Below are 24,353 nucleotides of genomic sequence, written 5' to 3'. Positions count from 1 at the left end.
ACATTCTATGTTTCTATGTTTCTATGTTTAAAAAAAGCCATTTTTGTCACCTTACATCACAAAAAGTGCAACACCAAGCGATTAAAAAGGTGTATGTCCCACAAAATGGTATCAATAAAACCGTCACCTCATTCCGCCAAAAATGAGCCCCTACCTAAGACAATAGCCCAAAAAAAATATATATATATAGCTCTCAGAACATGGAGACACTAAAACATCACTTTTTTGGTTTCAAAACTGCTATTTTTGTGCTAAAGTGAAATACATTAAAAAAATATACATATTAGGTTTCGCCATGTCTGTAACAACCAGCTCTATAAAAATATCACATGACTTAACCCCTCAGGTGAACACCGTAAAAAAAATATGTATAAAAAAAAAGCTATTTTTGTCACATTACATAGTAACATAGTAACATAGTACATAAGGCCGAAAAAAGACATTTGTCCATCCAGTTCGGCCTGTCATCCTGCAAGTTGATCCAGAGGAAGGCAAAAAAACCCTGTGAGGTAGAAGCCAATTTTCCTCACTTTAGGGGAATAAAAATTCCTTCCCGACTCCAATCAGGCAATCAGAATAAATCCCTGGATCAACGACCCCTCTCTAGTAGCTATAGCCTGTAATATTATTACGCTCCAGAAATACATCCAGGCCCCTTTTGAATTCCTTTATTGTACTCACCATCACCACCTCCTCAGGCAGAGAGTTCCATAGTCTCACTGCTCTTACCGTAAAGAATCCTCTTCTATGTTTGTGTACAAACCTTCTTTCCTCCAGACGCAGAGGATGTCCCCTCGTCACAGTCACCGTCCTGGGAATAAATAGATGACGGGATAGATCTCTGTACTGACCCCTGATATATTTATACATATTAATTAGATCTCCTCTCGGTCGTCTTTTTTCTAAAGTGAATAACCCTAATTTTGATAATCTTTCAGGGTACTGTAGTTGCCCCATTCCAGTTATTACTTTAGTTGCCCTCCTCTGGACCCTCTCCAGCTCTGCTATGTCTGCTTTGTTCACTGGAGCCCAGAACTGTACACAGTACTCCATGTGTGGTCTGACTAATGATTTGTAAAGTGGTAGGACTATGTTCATTACAAAAATTGCAACAGCAAGTGATCAAAAAAGCGTATGCCCCGCAAAATAGTACCAAACAGACAGTCACCTCATTCCGCAAAAAATGAGACCCTACCTAAGAGAATCGGTCAAAAAATAAAAAAGTTATGGCTCTCAGACTATGGAGACACTAAAATATCATTATTTCGGTTCCAAAAATGCTATTATTATGTAAAACTTAAATAAATAAGAAAAAGTAGACATATTAGGTATTGCCACGTGCGCAACGATCTTCTCTATAAAAAAAGTCACATGACCTAATCCCTCAGGTAAACGCTGTAAAAATAAAAAATAAAAACGGTGCCAAAACATCCATTTTCTGGTTACCTTGCCTCACAAAAAACGTAATATAGAGCAATTAAAAATCATATGTACCCCAAAATAGTACCAATAAAACTGGCACCTTATCCCGTCGTTTCCAAAATGTGGTCACTTTTTTCAGTTTCTACTCTAGGGGTGCATCAGGGGGGCTTCAAATGGGATATGGCATCTTAAAACCAGTACAGATAAACTTCCAAAAACCATACCGTGTTCCTTTCCTACTGCGCCCTGCTGTGTGCCCGTACAGCATTTTATGATCACATGTGGGGTGTTTCTGTAAACCGCAGAATCAGGGTAATAAATATTGAGTTTTATTTGGCTGTTAACCCTTGCTTTGCTACTGGAAAAAATTGATTAAAATGTAAAATTTGCCAAAAAAGTGAGGTTCTGAGATTTCATCTCCATTTCCCATTAATTCTTGTGGAACACCTAAAGGGTGAACAAAGTTAGTAAAATCAGTTTTGTATACCTTGAGGGGTGCAGTTTCTAAAATGCAGCCATTTTATGGTGGTTTCTATTATGTAAACCCCACAAAGTGACTTCAGACCTGAACTATTCCTTAAAAAGTGGGTTTGGGAAATTTTCCGAAAAATTTCAAGATTTGCTTCCAAACTTCTAAGCCTTCTAACGTCCCCAAAAAATAAAATGTAATTTTCAAAATGATCCAAACATGAAGTAAACATATGGGGAATGTAAAGTAATTATTTTTGGAGGTATTACTATCTATATAAATCTATAAATTTTTGGTAAATTTGGTATTTTTTTATGAATAAAAATGATTTTTTTTACAAATTTTTACAACTGTCATGAAGTACGATATGTGACGAGAAAACATTCTCAGAATGGCCTGTATAAGTAAAAGCGTTTTAAAGTTATCACCACATAAAGTGACACATGTCAGATTTGCAAAAAATGGCCTGGGCAGGAAGGTGAAAACAGGCCCGGGGTTAAAAGGTGGTGCCAATGTTTATTGATTATTTTCTCAATCACCCTATATTGTGCATTAAAGGGTAAAATAGTACAAAAATCACACTAGCATTATTCTTTTCCGGCATAGAGTTCCGTCAAAAGGGCTCTATGCCGGAAAAGAACTGATCAGACATATCCCAATGCATTCTGAATGGATTGAAATCCGTTCAGTTTGCATCAGTATGCCTTCCGTTCAGTCACTGTCAGGAGTTTTGGCTGGACATAATACCACAGCATGCTGCGGTATTATGTCCGTCCAAAATGCCTGATCAGTCGCCGGAATGCCGGATCCAGCATTAATTCCCATTGACCTGCATTAGTGCAACTAATTCCCATTGACCTGCAAAACAACTGAATGATGGATCAGTCCTTCCGGTCTGCGCATGCGCAGACCAGGAAAACTGTGAAAAAGACTGCAAGATGGATCCGTCCATCCGCATGACAAGCAGAGAGACAGATCCGTTCTTACAATGTATTTGTAGACGGATCCGCGCCCGGATCTGACTACAAATGCTGTCAGTTGTCACACTGATCGGCGGATCCGGCAGGCAACTCCGACGACAGAACTGCCTGCCAGATCACACTAACGCTAGTGTGAAAGTTCCCTTAGTGGTCATAAAAAAGCTATCTCTGTTCATATCTTTAACTTTTTCCAAAGATATATCACCTACCTTATTGGGGTAATTTTTTGCTATAAATTGTTGTTTTAGTTCTATAGCCTCATACTCGAACTGTTCGTTATTTGTACAATTGCGTTTGATTCTCCAGAATTGACTAGTTGGAATATTCATGAGCCACCTAGGAAGGTGACAGCTTGAATTTAGAATATAACTATTTTTCATAACTGGTTTATGGTATGTGCTACATATCAATTTATGGTTATCAATTTTAATAATTAGGTCTAGGAACTCAACTTGTGTTTTGCTTACATTAGCTGTAAAACTGAGATTTCTCTCATTAACATTAATTTCTTGAAGGAAGGTGTTTAAATTGTCCACTGTATCTTGCCAATTAAAAATAATTTCGTCAATATAACTACGCCAGAGTACCAGACTGGTCCCCAGCCTAGACCGAACCACATCCTCCTCCCAATGGGCCATGAAGAGGTTGGCATACCTGGGGGGAAATCTAGTACCGATGGCTGTTCCACTTTCCTGAACAAAAATTCTGATTCATATGTAAAATAATTATGAGTGAGTATATATTCAACCACTTCTAATATAAATGCAATTTAATCCTTATGTAATGAACTATTTGTTTCCAATTGTTTTTTTTCAGAGCTTCTATACCCATATTGTGTTCTATAATCGTATACAATGAATTGACATCCATTGTACCGAGAAACCAATGGTCCTAAAATTCAAGTTTTTCTACTATTGATATAATGTCTGTTGTATCTTTTACGTATGATGGTATTTTATTTAACAACAGGTTGCAATATTTCATCTATATATAGTGATAAGTTGGAGGTCAGAGAGCCAATACTGGAGATAATGAGTATTCTGGGTTTGTTATTGTAATTTTTATGTATTTTGGGAATACAATAACAGACCGGTAGTCTTTTTTGAGTCCCAACCATATATTTATATTCTCGTTCTAGAAGAATTCCTTTATTGAGTCCCCTATATTGGATTAATTATTTATGATAATTATTAGTGGGTTCATATTTTAATTTGTGGATTGATTTAATAATTGTCATGTAAATAAAATAACCACCCACATTTTTTGAAATTATGTTTAACATAAAAACATGATTTAAACAATAGGTAATTTTCTAACTAATAAATGTGGTGTAAGGCATGTATGCCAATTTTTTTTTGAAAATTGCTTCAGATAAACTCATGCTACGGAGTTAAATTTGGACATCTTTGGGCGTATTTTCTAGACTATAAGACGCATTCCAGGTTTAGAGAATAGAAAATTAGAAAAAATATATTTTCTACCTTCCCTGGTGGTTTAATGAAATGGAGGGGTCAAGGTCGCTAACTTTGCGCTCTGCTGCATGCACAGCTGATGTATATGCAGACACATCTCTGCTGCATATACACCTGACAAACACAGCCATACTACACAGCTGACATCTACATACACACACCACTGCTGCATGCACTCCTGACAAACACAGTTTTGCAACAGAGGTGACATATACTGTATACATACACACAGCTCTATGGAATATATACCTAACAAACACAGCCTGCTACACAGCTGACATATACTGTATATATAGACACACAGCACTGCTACACATATCCTAACACAGTCTACTACATAGCTGACACAGCTAGTTTCACATCTCTGGAAGAGTCTCTAGCAGGGCTGTCCAGTTTGCTGGAGTTCTCCTGATCCGGATACTTTGCCCGATTCTGCTGTCTGCCCGCTGGACCCCATTAACTATAGATCTGGCAACGTTTTGCTGCCTGCACTGACCTCAGACTTGTTTTATGGATTAGCACAAACTCTGTCTGCCCTGACCTCGACCTGTGCCTAAGTACTGTTTTACCTTATTGCTCGGTCCTCCACATTGGTGTATCTGATCCCCCTGGGTCAGCTGTCAACCACATCGTAAACTACTCCTGGAGGTAGTGGCTTGGTGGCTCCCCAGCAGCAAAGTCCAGATCCTTATATAGGGGTTAAAGAGTGATTACCAGGGGACTGCCAGGATAACGCCCTTAGATTTAGCCCAAAATCAAACCGGTTGGTTGACACACCCACTAACTGTTACAATAAACACTAAGAGTACTGTACTGTGCCTGTTGAACACTGAAGTTGATCAGCAGAGGTGCCAGGAATCAGACCCTCACCAACATGTTATTGATGGCCTATGCTAAAACCCAGAAGTCTTGGAAAAAATATTTCAATGTAAATGATGTATCTTACTGTTGTTTGTATAGACGTTTGCTTCAAATATGATTTTGATAGTATTCCATCACAGAAATATCAATCTGATTTATATGCTTTTAATTAAAAAAATCTTTTACATCAAACTGATGACGTCTGTCACTTCTGCTATGTTTGCTTGCGTACTGTATTGATAATGACAATGATTAATAGGGCTACTGGGGCTTCCCTCAACCTTTGGCTGCTTGGTTGCAATTTACATTTCCTCTCCTACTATTGGAATCTCTTTGTGTGTTTTCCCACGGGGGTGATATTTTGACGTATGTTTTAATGGTGGGTAAAGAACTTAGATTGGATAAAAAGCAGGAACAGTCAGATCCCACCAATCCCATGCAATTAGTTAAAACCATTCACTCGTATATAAGAGAGCTGAGTGGACATGAAAATTCAAAGAGGTTAGATAGAAATAGATAGATGTAAACAGAGATAGATGTGACCGGTTAGTGCAGACTGAAGGATAGTTAGAAAAACCTAGTGAGATACAAAGAAAAGCAACCACGATTAATAGCACAGCCAGAAGAGAGGGCACAGAAACTCAAGAAGAGGAAGGAAAATATACAGCTAGAAACCAGCGTGAGATATCCAAGTGTCTCAAGAAAATTCCTGGAAGACCAATGCCAGCTATTGCCATGAGAGTATTCTTATTTGCTTTCTTCGTGGTATCCTGTGATGGACTCAGAAGGTAAGCCCATTTTTAAATGTCATAGTTTCTTTTTTTTTCTGGTTTCTTGTTGATTTGGATGGTACTGTTCTGCAAATTATGAAAACAAGTGATATCTAATGCTCTGTTCACAAGGGGCAAGGGGTATTATGCCATACGCTCTAGAGTTCTGGCTTTAATAGGTCGCAATAGATCCAACTTTTGGACTTTCTTGTGCAAAAAGTTTGTGACATTTTGCATATTCACTCCAGTTTTGAAAAGTTGGGTGGAAAAGCTGCCATAGTTAGCCTGTTGAGATGATTTAAAGTAATTGTCCAGCCTTTACTAAGTGATTGCTTATCATCAGGATAGGTCATCACTAGACTGGTTTCAGTGCAAGCAGCGCTGTAGTACCACTTTCCCTCTACTAAATGGTTGATGGAGCTGTGTAGTTCTAGCGTGGACTTCTGGCAACCACAGCTGATAGGCAGGGGTGTGAGATATCAGACCCTGCCGATCAGCTAGCGGTGACCTATCTTGAGGATAGGCCATCACTTAGTAATGGCTGGACAACCCCTTTAAGCCAGATTTTAAAAAGTTACAAAAATTGATGCAATTTTACTCCAGTAATAAAGGGATGGTCTAGAAAATGGTGTAAACTCTTCAGAGAGAAGTTTTAGACTTAAAGATGCACCAAATGTATCAAACTTCTGTGTATCATACTTGGGGGAGAATTATCAGGAGAGGAATTTTTTAAGTAAGTTTTGCAACAGCCTGCATTGCTGCAATATATACGATACATTTATTAAATATGTCATGCCACGTTTTATACATTTGGTGCATCTTTAAGTGTAACACTAATGTCCTGAGATATTATTCTACTTTCTACACCAACGACTGGAGTACGATTACGGCAATTTTTACAACTTTAATCAGCTGGACAGTCTAACCATGGCCTCTTATGAAAACTGGAGGGAATGGTGAAAACATACAAAATTTTAAAATTGCACAAAGAATCCCAAAAAGTCACAAATTCCTATTTTGTGACTTTTGAAGCTGAAATTATGGAGTGCAGAGCTTGATAATTCCATTCCTTCCAAATAACTGCCTGCTCATCAGTGGAGGCAAGGCCGGCGTCAGCACCCGGCATACCTGGGCAAGTGCTGGGGCCCACAGCTCCTGCAGGGGCCCACGGCAGAAGCTGGAGTGCAGGGAGCTGGGTCCTGTTACTCACCGCTCAGCTCCGCGCGCTCCTCTCCTCCTTCAGGCTTCTCCCTGCTCAACCATTAAAGAGGACCTTTCATCTGTTTAGCCCTAGTCTAATTAAGGTCTTACCTTATAGGGCAGCCCCCACTAATGTAATCACACTTATTTTTTTTCAAAGACTCCTGTTGCCCCCATTGATTTGAGCGCCTTATATTCTAATTAGCTGACTTGGTTATACTAGGCGGAGACTGGAACGGTTCACTTCTCCCTAGCTGTGAGCGCATCCAATCAGAGTGCACCACTTATAGCCAGGGAGGAGCTCATTCTCCCTGGCTATGAGCCGTGCGCTCTGATTGGATGCGCTCACAGGCAGGGAGAAGAGAACCGCTCCAGTCTCAGCCTAGTATAACCAAGTCGGCAAATTAAAATATAAGGCGCCGAAATCAACGGGGGAAAAAAAAAGTGCAATGACATCAGTGGGGCCCGCCCTATAAGGTTAGACCCTAATTAGACTAGGGTTAAACAGATGAAAGGTCCTCTAAGCCTGCAGGCACGGATTGCGCTGCCAGCCTGTGTGGGCGGAGGCTGCAGCCCGGTAAACTGCATAAGCCCCACCCACACAGTGCTGCAGAGCGATCTGTGCCTGCAGGGAAGAGAGGACTGTGAGCTTCAGGAAAGGGACAAGGTGAGTAGTTACTGTGTCTTTTTTGTTTTTAATTCAGAGGGGTCACAGAGAATAGGTAATCAATATCAGATCGGTGGGGTTCCGACTCCCAGCACCCCTACTGATCATCTTTTTGAAGGGTGTGTCCTCTTTAATGTTTACCTTCAATGTTACCTGCACTCTGTCAAGACTGTAGTAGGGGTGCAGGTCATCAATATCTGTAGCCCGGATAACCCCTTTAAGAAAATTTGAAAATGTTTACATATTATAATTTTCTTGTCTGTCAAAGGGGTTGTCTCCCGTCAGTAAGTTACATTTATCATGTAGAGGAAGTTAATATAAGCCACTTACTAATGTATTGTTATTATCCATATTGCTTCCTTTGCTGGCTGGATTAATTTTTCCATTGCATTATACACTGCTCATTTCCATGGTTATGACCACCCGTAATCCAGCAACGAAGGCCGTGTCTGCACACTGTAGGAAAAAGCGCTGGCCTCCCTGGTGTCCAGGATCATGTGAGCTCACATAGGCTAGTGCTTTTTCCTATAGTGTGCAAGTACGACTACCACTCATGGATTGCAGGGTGGTCATAACCATGGAAATGAACAGTGTATAATGTGATAGAAAAATGAATCCAGCCTGCAAAACAAGCAATATGGATACTAACAATACAATAGAAAGTGCCTTGTAATAACTTCCTCTAAATAATAAAAATGCTATTTGCTGAAGTGAGACAACATTTAATTTAATTTATCTCTCCTGGTACAATAATATGGTTTTCCAGGATTGGTATATCGATGAACTATCCTTTGGATAGGCCATCAGTATCTGATCAGTGCCAATCAGCTATTTTGAGAAGGCACTGGCACTACTTCTCGTAGCTTGCCAAGAACAGCACCGTACATAGTATAGCGGCTGTGCTTGGTATCTCGCTCAGCCCCATTCACTTGAATAGGGCTGATCTGCTCCTAGGCTACGTGAATGATGAATGTGACGTCATAGCCTAAGAAAAGCAGAGAGAAGCCTATGGCGCTCACAGGAGCGCTACTGCCTTCTCAAATAGCTAGGGATGAGCGAATCGACTTTGGATGAAACATCCGAAGCCGATTCGCATAAAACTTTGTGTTAATACTGTATGGAGCAGGAGCTCCGTACAGTATTAGAATATATTGGCTTCGAAGAGCCGAAGTTATTGCTATGTTTAGTATCACGAGACTTCGCGCAATAACTTCATAAATTAATTAGTACTTTTAAAAACCATTTCCCGAACTCGGGTTCAGTTCCAAGGTACCTGCCGGACAAGCCTTAGCTGTGTGCAGTAACAGGACCTGTGGTGACGTCACTCCGGTCATCACATGGTCCATCACATGATCCATCACCATGGTAAAAGATCATGTGATGGATCATGTGATGACCGGAGTGACGTCACCACAGGTCCCGTTACTGCACACAGCTAAGATGAAGACAGAAGGAGATGCCGGCTGCGCGATCAAGTGGATTAAGGTGAGTTAAATTATTTAGAATTTTTTTTAACCCCTCCAGCGCTATTTTACTATGCATTCTGTTTTCAGTATGCTATTATTTTCCCTTATAACCATGTTATAAGGGAAAATAATACAATCTACAGAACACCGATTCCAAACTTCTGTGAAGAAGTTCTGGTTTGGGTACCAAACATGCGCGATTTTTCTCACGCGAGTGCAAAGCGCATTACAATGTTTTGTTCCCGCAACGCATCCGCACATTTTCCCGCAACGCCCGTGTGAAAGAGGCCTTAGTGTTTTTTCCAGGGCCACTTTAAGTTCCCAGTCCGCCCTCGGGTCATAGGGGAACTGTCACCAACAGAAGTAGGGGTCATTGGTGATAACTTCTGTCCTATAACTCACACTGTAGAGTGTCAGTGTATTCTATGTAATGTGGCTTCAGTCTGTCTCCGCTGTCTCCACTTTGTGATAGCTTTCTCCCTATCGGCTCTTACAAGATGGAGGAGAACAGTGTTAAGCAGTACTACATAGAAATGCTGTGAAGATTCTGCACACAGCACTCATAAATATGTAGTGCGAATCCGAGGAGTCAGCTAATTATTGTAGGGATTCACGTACTAAATCGCCAAACTCCTGCTTTCTTAGATATCTTCAGCAGCACTTTATACACACAAGGATATACAGAGGAACAAGGAGATAGGTAGACAGAGGTGGTATCTGATTGCTGTCAGGAAGTATTTGATAGGAGATAATGAAATTCTGTAGATCACAGGAAGTCAGCCACACAGGAGAGATAGCATCTTGTCTACACAGCAAGTTCAGGAATGGAGGTCAGACTGGAGATCATATGAGCAGGTACCAATAATAAAAATTTATGGATGCAACTGAACAAGAATCAAAGAAAAGATACTAGTAGAATATTAGCGCTATAGAGCCAAATTACTGTAGACATTTTTAAACTGCTTTTAAATATTTATATACGTTTTATTTCCATCCACAGCCAACTTTATATACATCAGCGATATATTTGTTTAGTTTTCTTTTATACTTTAATCCGGTGTCGGACAGAGGTTCACTGGGTCAACGAACTAGACCCTACAGGCAAGTAATTAGCTCAAAAGGCAGCAAATGTTTCTTTTTCTCCTGGGCCTTTGGGGCCACTATATTGTCAAAGGCTGAGCCCAACAGAGGATTCTCTGGCACTCTGGTGGGCCAGTCCTACTCTACTTATATTGACAAGAGAATATACTTATGAGTAAATCATTTTGTTTAATATCAGGAAGGCATGGAGGACCTGAAAGAAGTTTATGAGATAGGCTCCAAGGGTAGAACTAGGTGCCTGTTTAGAAAAGAAAATGGAGGCGTACCTATAGAGGCGAGTAGCAATCACCCATGGATCCTACTGCCCAAGGGGTCATAAGAACACTTCAGTATTTTAAATGACACAATAGACAAGACTTTGTTACAGATTTAGCACTGAGCCAAGACATTTCAGGTTTCACCTCTTAATGGCCTCCAATCTACCAGAAAAGTCAAGAACCAGATTTGTGTGTTATAGAAAACTTTCCTAGTGACAATTAGCGCTTCTCCAGTATCCCACAGTACTTTGCTCTAAAGTTTTTGCCTTTTTTATTCCAAGGAGTACATATTTCAACCAGAAACGTTTACACAGTGTGGTACAGTGTGAAGTGCCTCCTAATGAAAGGCTTTCTAAATGTAACTTTTCTTTCTTTGATTCTGAGGTTTTACAAGTGCCCGTGGTATAAACAAAAAAAATCTGAAATAATAGCACACAATTATTCACAGGTTCTTTGCAGCGATACATTTTGTTAAAGACTAGTATTGATCGAGCACCAAAGTGCACTGCTCGGGTGCTCGAGTAGAACACTTTGGGATGCTTGGGTGCTCTGCAGAGCACCCGAGCACAATGAAAGTCAATGGGAGAACCCAAGCATTAAACCAGGCACCCCCTGCTCTGAAGAGGTGAGGGTGTCTGGTTCACAGGAAAAGGTCAGAAATTGATGGAAACACCACTAAAATGGTTCAGGAACAGAATGGGGAGGATGTCTGGATGCATCTTGGACTCCCAGGTCGCTGCTGGGAACGATGTTGTCCGAGTAGTACGCCACTTTTACAGACTGACAAAAATACGCACCAAACCGAAGATAAAATCGGTTTTAGAGGAAAAATTGTTCGGAAACATTCTTTCCTGTATATTTACTTGTATATAAAGTGCAAGTGCTGCCAACAATTACAACGAAAAGGGACTCTGATACAACCTGCATATCACATAAAGGAGGGCCTTATTCATATTGTGGTACAATTGTTCAGGTAGTGGGACTCCTACACTCAAAGCCTCTGCACTAACTGAAAGGGCTGCCAAAAATTACAAAGAACCATCACTCCAATACACCCTTTTTTGCACATAAAGGAGGGCATCATACACACCCTTTAAAAAGTATGATTGATGGCCTGCTGGTGACCCTCAAAAACATTAGGAACAAGTGCCTGCTGGTGACCCTCTAAAACATTAGAGGTGAGGGTCTGATGCTGATCTGACCATCTAAAATATTAGGGGTAAGGGTCTGTTGCTTAGCTGACCATCTAAAACATTAGGGGCGAGGGCCTGCTGCTGATCTGACCATTTAAAACATTATGGGCAAGGGCCTGCTGGTGACCTCTAAAACATTAGGGGTGAGGGTCTGCTGCTGAGCTGACCCTGTAAAACATTAGGAGCGAGTGCAGCCTAATAAGCATGTTGATATGATGGAGGAGGACAAGAAAAGGAAGAGTGAACCATATATCCTTTTTTGTGGGGGAAGGGGTGCATGGGAATACAGTGTATTCAATACACCATAAAAGCCACATTTAAAGTGCCTTTATGTTCAGCCGCTTTCCTCTGGTGGAGTAGAGAAGTCAGGGGCAATCCAGGCCTTGTTCATTTTGATAAGAGTCAACCTGTCAGCATGTTCAGTTGACAGGTGGATGCACTTATCAGTTATTATGCCCCCAGCAGCACTAAATACCCGCTGTAACAAAACGCCAGCACGCCAGCACCTCCATGGCGTAGAGCTCCAGTTCGTGCCACCTGTCCAGCTTGGACACTCAATAGTTGTGAGGCACAGAGGGATCACTGAGGACGCTGACACGGTCTGCTATGTACTCCTTCACCGTCTTCCAAAACCTTTCCCACCTTGTGACACTAGGCCGGGAATCAGGGTGAGGGTGCTGGAGGGGTGTCATGAAACTGTCCCAGGCCTTGGAGAGCGTTGCCTTGCCTCTGTTGGAACTGCTGTGTTTTGAAGAAATTTTTCCATAAGGACCTTCTGGTATTGCACCATTTTGCTAGTCCTCTCTACCACAGGAATGAGAGATGAGAAGTTCTCTTTGTAGCAGGGGTCGAGAAGGGTGAACAACCAGTAGTCGGTGTTGGCCAAAATGCGTAAAACGCGAGGGTCACGGGAAAGTGAGCAGCAAGCGTTTCAGTAGACACAGAAGTGGGATGGTTACGCTGATAATCTGTGTTGATTACTCAAAGTTGCGTAAAACCTCACAGAGGTCAGACATCCATGCCCACTTGTCGCTTGTGAAGAGCGGAAGCTGACTGGAAAGGCGACGACCATGTTGCAGCTAGTATTCCACTGCTGCCGTCTGTTGCTCACAAAGCCTGGCTAACATGTGGAACGTGGAGTTCCAGCGCTTGCTCACGTCGCACAACGGTCACTGAGCTGCCAATTGCAAGCGCTGCTGCAGCATTGCCAGACCGGTGGTAGCTGTAGATGACTTTCGGACTTTCGGAAATGGGCACACACGCAACGCACCTTCACCAGTAGCTCAGGCAAATTGAGGTAGGTTTTGAGAAACCGCTGAACCACTAAGTTGAACATGTGGGCATGGACATCTGTACGCTGCGCTGGGACACAGAAGTGGATGTGCTAGCTAATGGTGCTTGCGAAGGTCCAGGTGCAGGGCGGGAGGCATCCGGGCCTGCATTTTGGACAGGGGATTGGCCAGCACGTAACACAGGGGAAGAAGAGGCAGTGGTGTGACCCACAGACACTGACTGTGGACCCAGGCATTCAGCCCACCTTTTAGGGTGCTTTGATGCCATGTGGCGGATCATGCTGGTGGTGGTGAGGTTGCTAGTGTTCACGCCCCTGCTCATTTTGGTATGGCACAGGTTGCAAATGACAATTCTTTTATCGTCCGCACTTTCCTAAAAAAATTGCCAGACTGCGGAACACCTACTACTTGGCAAGGGAGATTGCCGCAAGAGGGTGCTCTGGGGAACAGTTGCGGGCCTGTTTGGTGTGGCCCGCCTTCTCCCTTTTGCCACCCCACTGCCTCTTCTAGCCTGTTGCGGTGCTGCGGATCCCTCCCCCTCTGTACTGCTGTCCTTGCTCGGCTTGCCACCTTCCAAGGTTGGGTCAGTGATTTCATCGTCCACCACCTCCTCTTTCACTTCCACACTCTGCTCATCCTCCTAACTTGTTGACCTAACAAGAACCTCACTTATTGACAACTGTGTCTAATCTTCATCATGAACCTCTTGAGACACTAATTGTGGTTGACTTATTGGCAACTGTGTCTCATCATCATCATCATCATCATCATCATCCACCTCGTGAAACACTAATTGCCGTTCCCCCACCGTCATCTTTTTCTGACTGTGGATGCTCAAGAGTTTGGGAATCAGTGCACAAGATCTCCTCATGTCCCTCTTCAAGCTGGCTTGGTGAGAGGGCCAAATCAAGGAATGGCTGTGAAAAGAGCTCCTCAGAATATCCGAGTGTGGGATAACTTGTTTGCCAAGACTCTCCATGGTGGGAGGAAGGAGGATCAGGGTGAGATTCTGTTGACCAGACTCTTGGCTACTGAGACTGGTCTTTGTGGAAGACAGGGTGGTGCTTAACCGACTGGAAGCATTATCTGCTACAATCCAACCGACCACCTGGTCACACTGCTGTGACTTCGAGAGTGGTGTCCTGCGCCGCCCTGCAAACTGGGACATGAAGCTAGGTATCGTGGATAGTGTGTTTCTTTTGCTCTGGCAGCAGGCCCTGGTCCACCGCACCCAGCACCACGGTCTCTGCGTGCACCATCAGCAGCACAGCCACTTCCCCGTCTCTTACTGCTCGCCTCGAGCATATTAAATGGTATATATGCTTGCAAGTATGTCACACGTACAGTGGTGCAGGTTTTGTAAGTGTATGAACAAATAAATGAAACTGAATGTTACAGATATTTAGGATGCTCAAACGTTATGCAGGAGATGTAGCTCAGGTAATGTCACTGTCACCAGCGCCGAAAAAAATTAAACTGAATGTCACTGATATTTATGAAGCGCAAATGTTATACAGGAGATGTAGCGCAAGTAATGTCGCTGTCACCAGCGGTGACAAAAATTAAACTGAATGTCAATGATATTTATGATGCGCAAACGTTATACAGGAGATATAGCGCAAGTAATGTCGCTGTCACCAGCGGCAAAAAAAATTAAACAGAATGTCACTGATATTTATGATGCGCAAATGTTATACAGGAGATGTAGTGCAGGTAAAGTCGCTGCTGTCACCAGCAGCCAAACAATTGCATGCAATTTAGCGCACATTGCGCGAATATATTTCGCAGCCAGATAAAACAATAGTCCTTAAAAGGACTGTTGGGTCTCTAACACCTTTCAACATTCAAAACTCCCTAAAAAAAATCCTCTCCCTACACTATCTTTCCCTTAAAATATCCCAAAACACTAAAGAGGTATAATTTAAGTATCATTCAAGTGGAATTAAAATATATTTTCTGGGATACAATGGTAGCCAAAAACAATGCAGGCTTCTAAGGTAGGCATAATGCACAATTCTTTCATGTACTGTGTTGAGGAAGGGTTGAGACGTATGCATATATATCCATGCATGCCTGCAAACACGTGCGGGCATGTATGGTATATATGTGCATACATTAACCACAGCATCATGGGATGATGTGCGCAGATGTGCCCAGCATCTGCGCACGTCTGCCCATGGTGATCCCCAGGGGCCCATGGTGGCCCCTGTGGGAAATATGTGACCCCTTATAATATATGTAGGGGCTTGTGCCCCCTTATCTGTGCCCCCTTATATATATGACTGCGTCCCCATCTATAATCCCCCTTAGAATACATTATGCCCCTTATATATGTGACATATATGTGTATCTGCCATGGCTCTCCCCCAGGTGTGTGTGTGTGTATATATATATATATATATATATATATATGGGCCTATAACTGCCCATGTATGCCCCCAGGTTTCTAATGAGTATATATGTATATAGATGCGCCCCAAGTATCTATATACATATATATATATATATATATATATCAAGTTCCTGCAGGGGGTGGATATGTCTCCAGGTGGCTAGTGACTTCAAAGGTAATTGATTTGAGGTTTATCAGCCTATTTACTATGCGGCCCCAACCTTGTGTTTGTGACATGGCTGGGCGTGTGGTGCTGTGAGCCTCAGGGGGCCAGCCAGTTGGCTGCTGCAATCTGAGTGCATGCATTCCGTCACACGCACACAATGATGTCACACCCCTGGAAAGGGGGGGGGGGGGGGTGAGAGTGACTTATATATCAGTCCAGGACAAAGGAACAGGGCTCTCTTTTGCAACCAGACTAGATACAGAGAAACATGAGGACTGCTGCCTGAAGGAAGAGAGGCCCATTTTGGCCCTGGAGATGGCTGAGTATACGCTGGCATGGCATTGTACCTCCCTTGCAGTGCCAACCATATTATCCTAACCCTTTGTATCCCAGACCCCATGCTGCCCCTTGTTACCCCTGATATCCCTTATCCATTAACCCCTGCTGCGCCAGTCCCCTGTTAACCGCCTTCTCCTACTCTGCACACCTTCTCCTACTCTGCCCTGCTGTGTCCCTGGACCCTTGCTGTATACAAACTGTATAACCCTCTTGTAACCCCGTAGGGACAGTATAGAGCTAGGCGGGTGGGTTGTTATACTTGTATGTGTGAATTGTCTAGTTAGTTTATGGGTGGAATTGGGAACGTGTAGCGTAGTTTGAGTATTGTATATGTGTAGTGCTGTGTATTGTTAGTGTATTGCGTGCTTAGTGTGTTAAATAAATACCGTTATATTTGTACCCTTTGTGTAGCGTGTACTTGTTAGCGGTAGCGAGTTAGTAAGGCGCATGCAGCTAGCATTAGTGATTAGTGTAAAGCATAGCGAAAGTATTATGTAATTGTTATATAAAGGCATAAATAGGCGGAGTCATCACTAGACGGTTCCTCCTATTTAGGAATATTAATTATCGATATTCGCATAATATTGGTAATTAATATTCCCCCTTTACATACTGTATGTTGAGAAACTCTGTATCCATGAAAAAGAGGTCCATGAGATTGTGTCCACCATGGTATAAGGAGCTTATGTAAATACATCCTCAGTGGAGAGCAGCAAATTATGTGAAGACTGACAATGCTGTAAAATTGTGGCAATACCTCATCTTTAGTAAATTTAGATGGATGCAGTAGTGAAATGTAGGTTGTTTGCCTACTTTATAAAAAAAAGTAATTTTTCAATGGGAAAATGTAGAAAAATATAGGCTCACTGGGGAACACATATTACAAAGGTAAAGCGATGCTGCTCTGAAATATGCTTGGTGAATTTTCTTGTATACCTTATATTGCATATACAAATATAGAGAAAATACAGAGTATAATCCAACAGTTTATGAAATTCAAAACATCATCCTAAATGAAACACCCCAAAAATTATAAATATATATTAGAATAAAAGTGCGGTATCTGTGGATCACTGCAGCTGAGTAATGGATTTAAGGTGCTCTTGGTTTATGTGACCCACCCAGTCACAGAAAGGAATACAAAATGATATAGGATAAACCAGGCACTCAAGTATGGAATAAATTGATAAGGATATGTATTCCCACAATGACAATAGAATATAACAATAAAATATAACAATAAAATTCACCAATAAAAATCACCAATAAAATATTATAAAACACTTTAAACCGTAATAGCAGCAATATAAGGCATGTGCACTAAAAGTCAATGTGTTAGTTGGATAGCAGCGGCATTTATATTACGCAGCAGCAATAGACATATGCATTGGACATATGTGGCTTGTAGATACTGAAGTCATTGGGTTCAGAAGACAAGGAAAACGCAGAAAAACCGTAATTGGTAGCAAAGTCTTATAAGCGCTTCTTTGGTTTCGGTAATGCTGAATTTGCACAGCGGTGGCGTCCCACCGATTTGAGCAACTCTGTTGCTTAGTTTTACCTGGCCAGTATGTCTTTATCCTACGTCTGGATCTGTGGAAGTTTGCTGTGAGCGCGGTGTCACCTGGATATCCTACTCACCGAAGCAATGTCTGTGGCTTTATTAGGATTCCTCCGGTGTTCGTCGCTCTTAGTCACAGCTGATGAATTCTTGGAAGTCCAGGGGAGCTATTTTTCCAGCATGCCGGTACAGGGTATTAAACCATACGCGTTTTGGGGTTCTTTGAGTGACCCCTTCCTCAGTATATGATATACATGTAAAGTACATGAGTAGCATGGTGTATGTTTTTTTTTTTGATGGCGTGGAAGAGGCAAGTAAATTAATAGCAGCAACAAAACATTTTTACAGTATAATATATACATTCTTTTACTCCACAGGAGACAGTACACTTTGAAATGTAGCAAACACATATTAAAGTCTCTCATAGGTGGGCAAGTAGCTTAGCGGTTTTTAGTCACGTGGCACACAAGTCTTAGTGGTTCTCACTCAGAGGCACAATGTCTTAAATCCTTACAGTCCTTAAAACAATAAAAACTAGCCCAAAGCGGGACATCCCTGCCACAGGAACATTTAGGCCACTAGGCTCCAGGTGTCATGCTTGGGTTCTCCACTCAGGGCAATACTCCTCCTGCTGCTCTTTATTGTTCCCAGGGGTTTATGCACTGACCAGGGCCTTCACTTCTCATCAGTCTGGTGGCAATAGCCCATACCACCTCTTCTCCAAGGGAACCTGGCTCACTTGACACTTTGTTCACTATTCCACGTCCCAGTCAAGCCTGGTCTGTGACATTTTCTTTTTGGACAGATTCCTGGTGCTCCTGTGTCACCTTGCTTGAGTGCATTTATTCACAGTAGGGGGTCACCTTCTCCTGCTACACAAACTTAAAGCCTTTCACCCACTGATGTAGCTGTTTCAGCAAGTCTTTGGTGTCATGGTTCCCTTGGCCGCTCCTGCCTCCATGCGGCAGCAGCATCTGGCTGCAAGGGGAATCAGGGCTGTGCTGACGTCAGAGCCCCGTGCCAATGAGGAGATGAGAAGGGGCTTCCGAGAATCATGGCGCACGGCCAACAGCTCCACCTGGCATGCAGGCAAGCCAATGTGCTGGCAAATTTCTTGCTCTCTAGCTCCCCCTACTTTTCCCTTGCGTGTATTGAAAACTCCTTTGGCTTGGATTTCTGGATGTGTTATTGTGACTACGTTTTTGGCTTCTGGTGTTTTGGTATTGTACTGGTTTTGGTTTCTCGTTTGCCACTGCACTGCTCGACTGGCATTTCACCATTTTTCTGTACGACTACTCTTTTAGTGTTTCTCTGTTTGTTTGTCCGTTTGTGTGTTGCCCCATCACATATTGCAGTAGATGGACTGTTGACCAGTTGTGCGGTCACTGCTTAGGGTGAACGTGCAAGTAGGTAGAGATAGTTGGTCCGGGCAGTTTAAGGGCTGCACTATCCATTTGTGTTTAACGGTAGTCATTATCCTGACATTGTGTGAGGGCTCCCCCCAGTTGTCGGGGGAGGATGAGGGCACAGTAGGTGGCTCACAGCTACACTCCTCTAAAGGTGCCCAGTCCAGCATTTATATTTACGCCTCCACCTTGACCAACATCACCGCACAGTATAGTAACAAGGGCCAGCTCTTGTCCTCCTTTCTGCTCTGGTTATCTCAGCAGAATGGTGTCTCAACATTTAGTAGGCAATGGCAATTGCCCCTGCAACCTATCACTGGCCACAGCGGTGAAGCGCTGGCCTGGCCACAGGGGGAGGTCAGCCTGAAAGGCCTGAAGTTGAAAAATCCTTTTAAGGCCAGTTACCAACAACGTAGTTTGGTGCTGTTTTTAATGTGTTTTTTTTTCCACCAAAGCCAAGACTATATTCTAAAAGGACAAAATTATATGTGTTAGGTAAAAAGTATTCTATAAAATTTTATTTTAGATTTTATTAATCATTTTGTCATTTATGTTGTAGGATACCAATCCGAAAAATGCCATCAATTCGTGAGACCCTGAGAGCAATGGGAGTAAAAGTTGCTGATGTATTTCCACAGTTAAAAATGATAGGATCTGGAGATCCTAACAATGGAACAGCCCCAACACTTCTTACCAACTACTTGGATGTGAGCAATACAATCTGAATGTTTTCCTATAAATCTATATACTAATCTGCTCAGCTCCTCCTGCTCTGTAACATGCGTAACTCTGCATTTTCTTTGACGACGGGTTCCCTTTAAGTGTGCGTTATGACTGGTAGAGATTAATTGTACAGTTTCGGGAATAGGGAATTGTATACACAGTCAGAAAACGCTCTCTCTTCAATTCCTCTCAATGAGCAGAGACATTGGAGATAATTGATTGGGTATACCTCAACAACCTCAACTCGGCCTCCTGCCTACCAAGTGCCATCTATAATATTGGGGTCTTCTTATATGGCAGAGAGGCTTTTGGGTGTGATTGCTACCTCTGCTACCTCTGTACCCCTTATAATATGGCCCTGTTCGTAGGAAAGTTGAAAAATAAAGTTTACTTAGCTTTATACAATGCAAATTCTAATAATGTGCTTTTATGGTTTATCTTTTCAGACCCAGTATTATGGTGAGATCAGCATTGGTTCTCCTTCACAAGTATTCAAAGTTGTTTTTGACACTGGATCAGCTAATCTGTGGGTGCCATCCAGTCGATGTTCCCCATTGTACAGTGCCTGTGGTAAGCCATTGTATGCTTGAAAGTTGTTGATAGGAAGTGGTGAGTCCATTCCCATGATGGTCAATTTACTAAAGGGCAACCTACCTTGAGTGCTGAGGTGGAGTCATTGCTTGGGATGGTTGCACAGTTGGTCGCAGTGTAGCCTGGAACCCCTATGTTACATAAAAACTGTTAAAATATAGAAAAAGGAAACTAGGGGGTTCAGAGCAGTAAATTGGATGGATGCAAATGGCTCCCTAGATGTGTCAGTCTTCAAATGTTGCTCAGTGTGTTGCTGATGGCCTGAAGAAAAGACAACCTAATGGTGCTCTTGCTTCTTTTATCTAGTAGAATTTGAAAGACCCTGATCTGTAACTATGTTATCCCAAAGAGTTGAAATATAATGGGTTGAAGAGTGTATAGCAGGGATAAGCAACCTTTGGCTCTCCAGCTGCTGTCAAACTACAACTCCCAGCATGCACACTTGGCTGTTCTTGTAACTCCTATACACATGAAAGGAGGATTTTGGGAGTTGTTGTTTCAGAACAGCTGCAGTGCCGGAGGTTGCTTATCCCTGGTCTATAGGATCTAAGATCATTATAACTTATAAGCAAAATAGTTTGTGGTTATAACATGAAAATATGTCAAGGGGTGTGAATATTTTTTCAATGCACTGTAGGTTGGGTTTATACATTTAGGTTTTCTGATGCAGTTGTGGAGCCACATCCTTTACACTTACCATCTCTTTATAATCTACAACTTAGTTTAGCTTTAAAAACTGGACAACCAAATCGAAACTTGGAAACCCAGCCTTATTAATCTAGTCCTACAAGCTGAAATATTGTGTAATCCCACCTTCTTCCCCATATTATCTGAATTGCATGTTTAACAACCAGAATTCCAAAGACAAGCCTGTAGGGCCTGAAGCCCATCTATCTGCAGGCTGTTTTACAACATCCTGTGTCTGCGCATTGATCGATTGTATACAGGTTGCTATAAATGGCTATCGCTATAATAATATGTCAATACCCATCAACGTTACCCCTTAACCCCCATTCAGGATCAGGCCATTTTCCATTTTTTTCGTTTTCATTTTTTACTCTCAGCCTTCCAGAGCCATAACTTTTTTTATTTTTCCATTCACATATGAGGGCTTGTTTTTTGCAGGTCAAGTTGTACTTTCTAATGGCAACATTTACTGTTGCATACACTGAAGTGGGAAGCTGGAAAAAAAATTCTAATTTGGTGGAATTAGAAAAAGAACACAATTCGGCCACAGTTTTATGGGTTTTGCTTTTACAGCGTTTCCAATGAATTGTGACCTTTATTCTCCTGTTCAGTACAATTATAACAGTACCACATCTTGCATTTTAATACTGAAAAAACATAAAAAAACTTTTTCTTTGCATCACCATATTCTGTCCCCCATAACTTTTTTATTTTTATGTCTATGGAGCTATGTGAGGGCTCATTTTTTATTTTTTATTGATACCATTTTGGAGTGTGTATGAATAAATGGCGAAGCAATGATTTTTATGTTTTTTTATTTTTTTCTATTTCTATTTATGGAATATATTTTTTTATATTTTAATAATAAGGGCATTTTCACAGGTGGCAAAGCCAAAAATGTTTATTCTTTAATTATTTATTTTTACTTTCATTTTGGGAAAAAGGGGGTTATTTGAATATATATATATATATATATATATATATATATATATATGCAGTGGAGCTGCCAGAGGGCCATATGAGAAGAAACTTGCGAAAATATATATATTTTTTTTTTCTCGATGTGGATCAGCTAGGCTGGTAATGAAGATAATTAACAGCCAGTTGAAGAGCTTAGGAAAATGTGGGCTGAGTTCCTCAATCAGGGCTCCTAGTCTGGGGAAGAAACAGGCTGGGCCAAGGCCTTTGGGAGCCAGGACCCTCTAACCTTGTGCAAGTACTGTGTTGTGTTTTGGGGAGCTGGGTGGTAGACCCAGATACCGATAGAGAGGGAGAAATACTGTGTAGTCAGTGGCCAGACGGCCTGGGATTTGTGTTTATGATTTATGTTTGGACTGCTGTAAAAGTGACAATAAAGCTGGTTGTGGCCAGTTTGCACCTAAATCTGCAGTGTTTGGAGTGGCTTCTTGAGGTGTGGCAACTGTCTAAGGTGAGAAGACGGCGATCCTGGAGAGCTAAATGACCCTGAGTTGTCACAATATATATTTTATTTAATGTATGTGTGTGTGTCATTAAAAGATATCGACAGTATCCACTATAACAGTGACATCTACAGTACCCCGCCGCCCTAACAGTGACCGCCACAGGTTAACACCTCTTAACACTGACCCCCCCCCCCCCACAGTGTCCCATCTCCTTAAAATGTGACCTCCACAGCAGCTCACCCCCTTAACTTTGACCTCCACAGCATCCTGCCCCTTTAACAGTGACCTCCACAGCGGTCGCTCCTTTATTAGTGACTTACACAGTACCCCATCTCCTTAACAGTGATTTCCACAACACCCCGCCCCCTTAACAGTGGCCTCTACAGCAATCTTTTCCTTAACACTGACCTCCATAGCGGCGTCCCCCTAACTGCGACCTCAACAACAGGTTTCCTCTAAGGTAGCCAGAGGTCCGGTTTTAGGCTGAACAGTCCAGCTTTCAGACTCCCTGTCCTTCGTCCAGTGCAGGACCTGGATGGACACAGGGATGTCCTTTTGAACAGCTCACTCTCAGACAGCAGCACTGTGCTGTCTAAGTATGAGCTGCAGGGAGAAAGTCACCCTCCCTCCTACCCCTGCAGCTGACAGAAGTTGATTTTTACCTTCATTTTTTCAATCCCCGTGGCTGTGGAGTGGGAGGGGCATGGCTTAGCGGGATCTGGGGGTGGGGGTTTTAAGTCTGTCTTTTGAGGGTGGCCTGAATGGCCACCCTACCTGCCCCTCTTTAGGGTCCATTCACACGTCCGTTTTTTCTTTCCTGATCTGTTCCGTTTTTTCAGGAACAGATCTGGACCAGATCTGGACCCATTTATTTTCAATGGGTCCTGAAAAAAAACGGACAGCACAATGTCAGATTTTTTTCAGGACCCATTGAAAATGAATGGGTCCAGATCTGGTCCAGATCTGTTCCTGAAAAAACGGAACAGATCAGGAAAGAAAAAACGGACGTGTGAATGGACCCTAACTGTGACCTCCACAGCACACTGCTCCCTTAACAGTGTCATCCACAGCACCCTGCCCCTTTAAAGGTGACCTACAAAAACTTTTTTTTCCTTACTATAACACTTTTAAAAATTTTCCTATTGAGACCTGCATCTGGACCCGGTGTTTTTACAGCAAAAAAAATGCCCAAATAATGCAAGTGTAAAAAACACCACAAAAAATGCAGAAACATGCCTTTAAAAACTCATCTGTGCAAACATCGTTCAGATCTCTGATTGCTTTCAGAGAATTATTTTAGAACTGGAGAGAGATTTGTATTGCTCACGTGTGTAGCCAGACTACTCCAAAATGTCTTATATGTATCTAATAAATGATGTATAGTTTCCTTTTTACTTGAATTAGCTATTAACATATGATTCTTGAATCACAGCGTCTCACAATCGATATGACTCATCTAAATCTCACACCTATGTTGAGAATGGAACAGGCTTCTCAATACAGTACGAATCTGGAGGAGTAAGAGGTTTTCTAAGCCAAGATATTGTTACTGTGAGTTTAACTTCTATTACCTGCTTTATGGAACATCTTTTTTTATTATTCAATTCAAGATATCAAAACTGGTAAACAAGAACAAATATTAATACTGTTTACTCTCCTGAAGAAATAACAGTGAGATACAAGTGGAATTAAAAAGAGGATCTGTCATGTCACTTCTATTGACATGTCTGCTTTAGGCTGGGTTCAGACCTGAGCGTATTCGATATGCGCTTTTTACTAGCATTCTGGAGCATCAGCTTTTCATACGTAACACTATGTTGTGCCAGGGTTTTTTGTGCAGCCTCTTTTCTGCATATTTGCCAGGTTGCCGGATCCTATTCAGTTGGCATCCAGTAATGCAAGATCCAGAGAGCG

At 42.1% G+C, this 24,353-nt stretch overlaps 1 protein-coding gene across 2 annotated transcripts in view; it reads left to right on the top strand.

Moving 5' to 3' along the window:
* The first annotated feature begins 5,864 nt into the window (after positions 1-5,864).
* REN (renin) overlaps positions 5,865-24,353 on the top strand; it is a 39,719-nt gene continuing 21,230 nt past the window's right edge. For both annotated transcript variants that reach the window (XM_044287518.1, XM_044287517.1), the window contains exons 1-4: positions 5,865-5,992; positions 19,574-19,721; positions 20,184-20,307; positions 23,872-23,990. In XM_044287518.1, the coding sequence (XP_044143453.1) occupies positions 5,925-5,992; positions 19,574-19,721; positions 20,184-20,307; positions 23,872-23,990 (459 nt within the window). In that variant the 5' untranslated portion in view covers positions 5,865-5,924. The remainder of the gene's footprint in view (positions 5,993-19,573; positions 19,722-20,183; positions 20,308-23,871; positions 23,991-24,353) is intronic.

Source organism: Bufo gargarizans, chromosome 3, assembly GCF_014858855.1.
Source record: "Bufo gargarizans isolate SCDJY-AF-19 chromosome 3, ASM1485885v1, whole genome shotgun sequence".
Taxonomy (NCBI): domain Eukaryota; kingdom Metazoa; phylum Chordata; class Amphibia; order Anura; family Bufonidae; genus Bufo; species Bufo gargarizans.
Note: the sequence above shows the minus strand (reverse complement) of the source record. Positions and strands in the feature narration are given on the sequence as shown.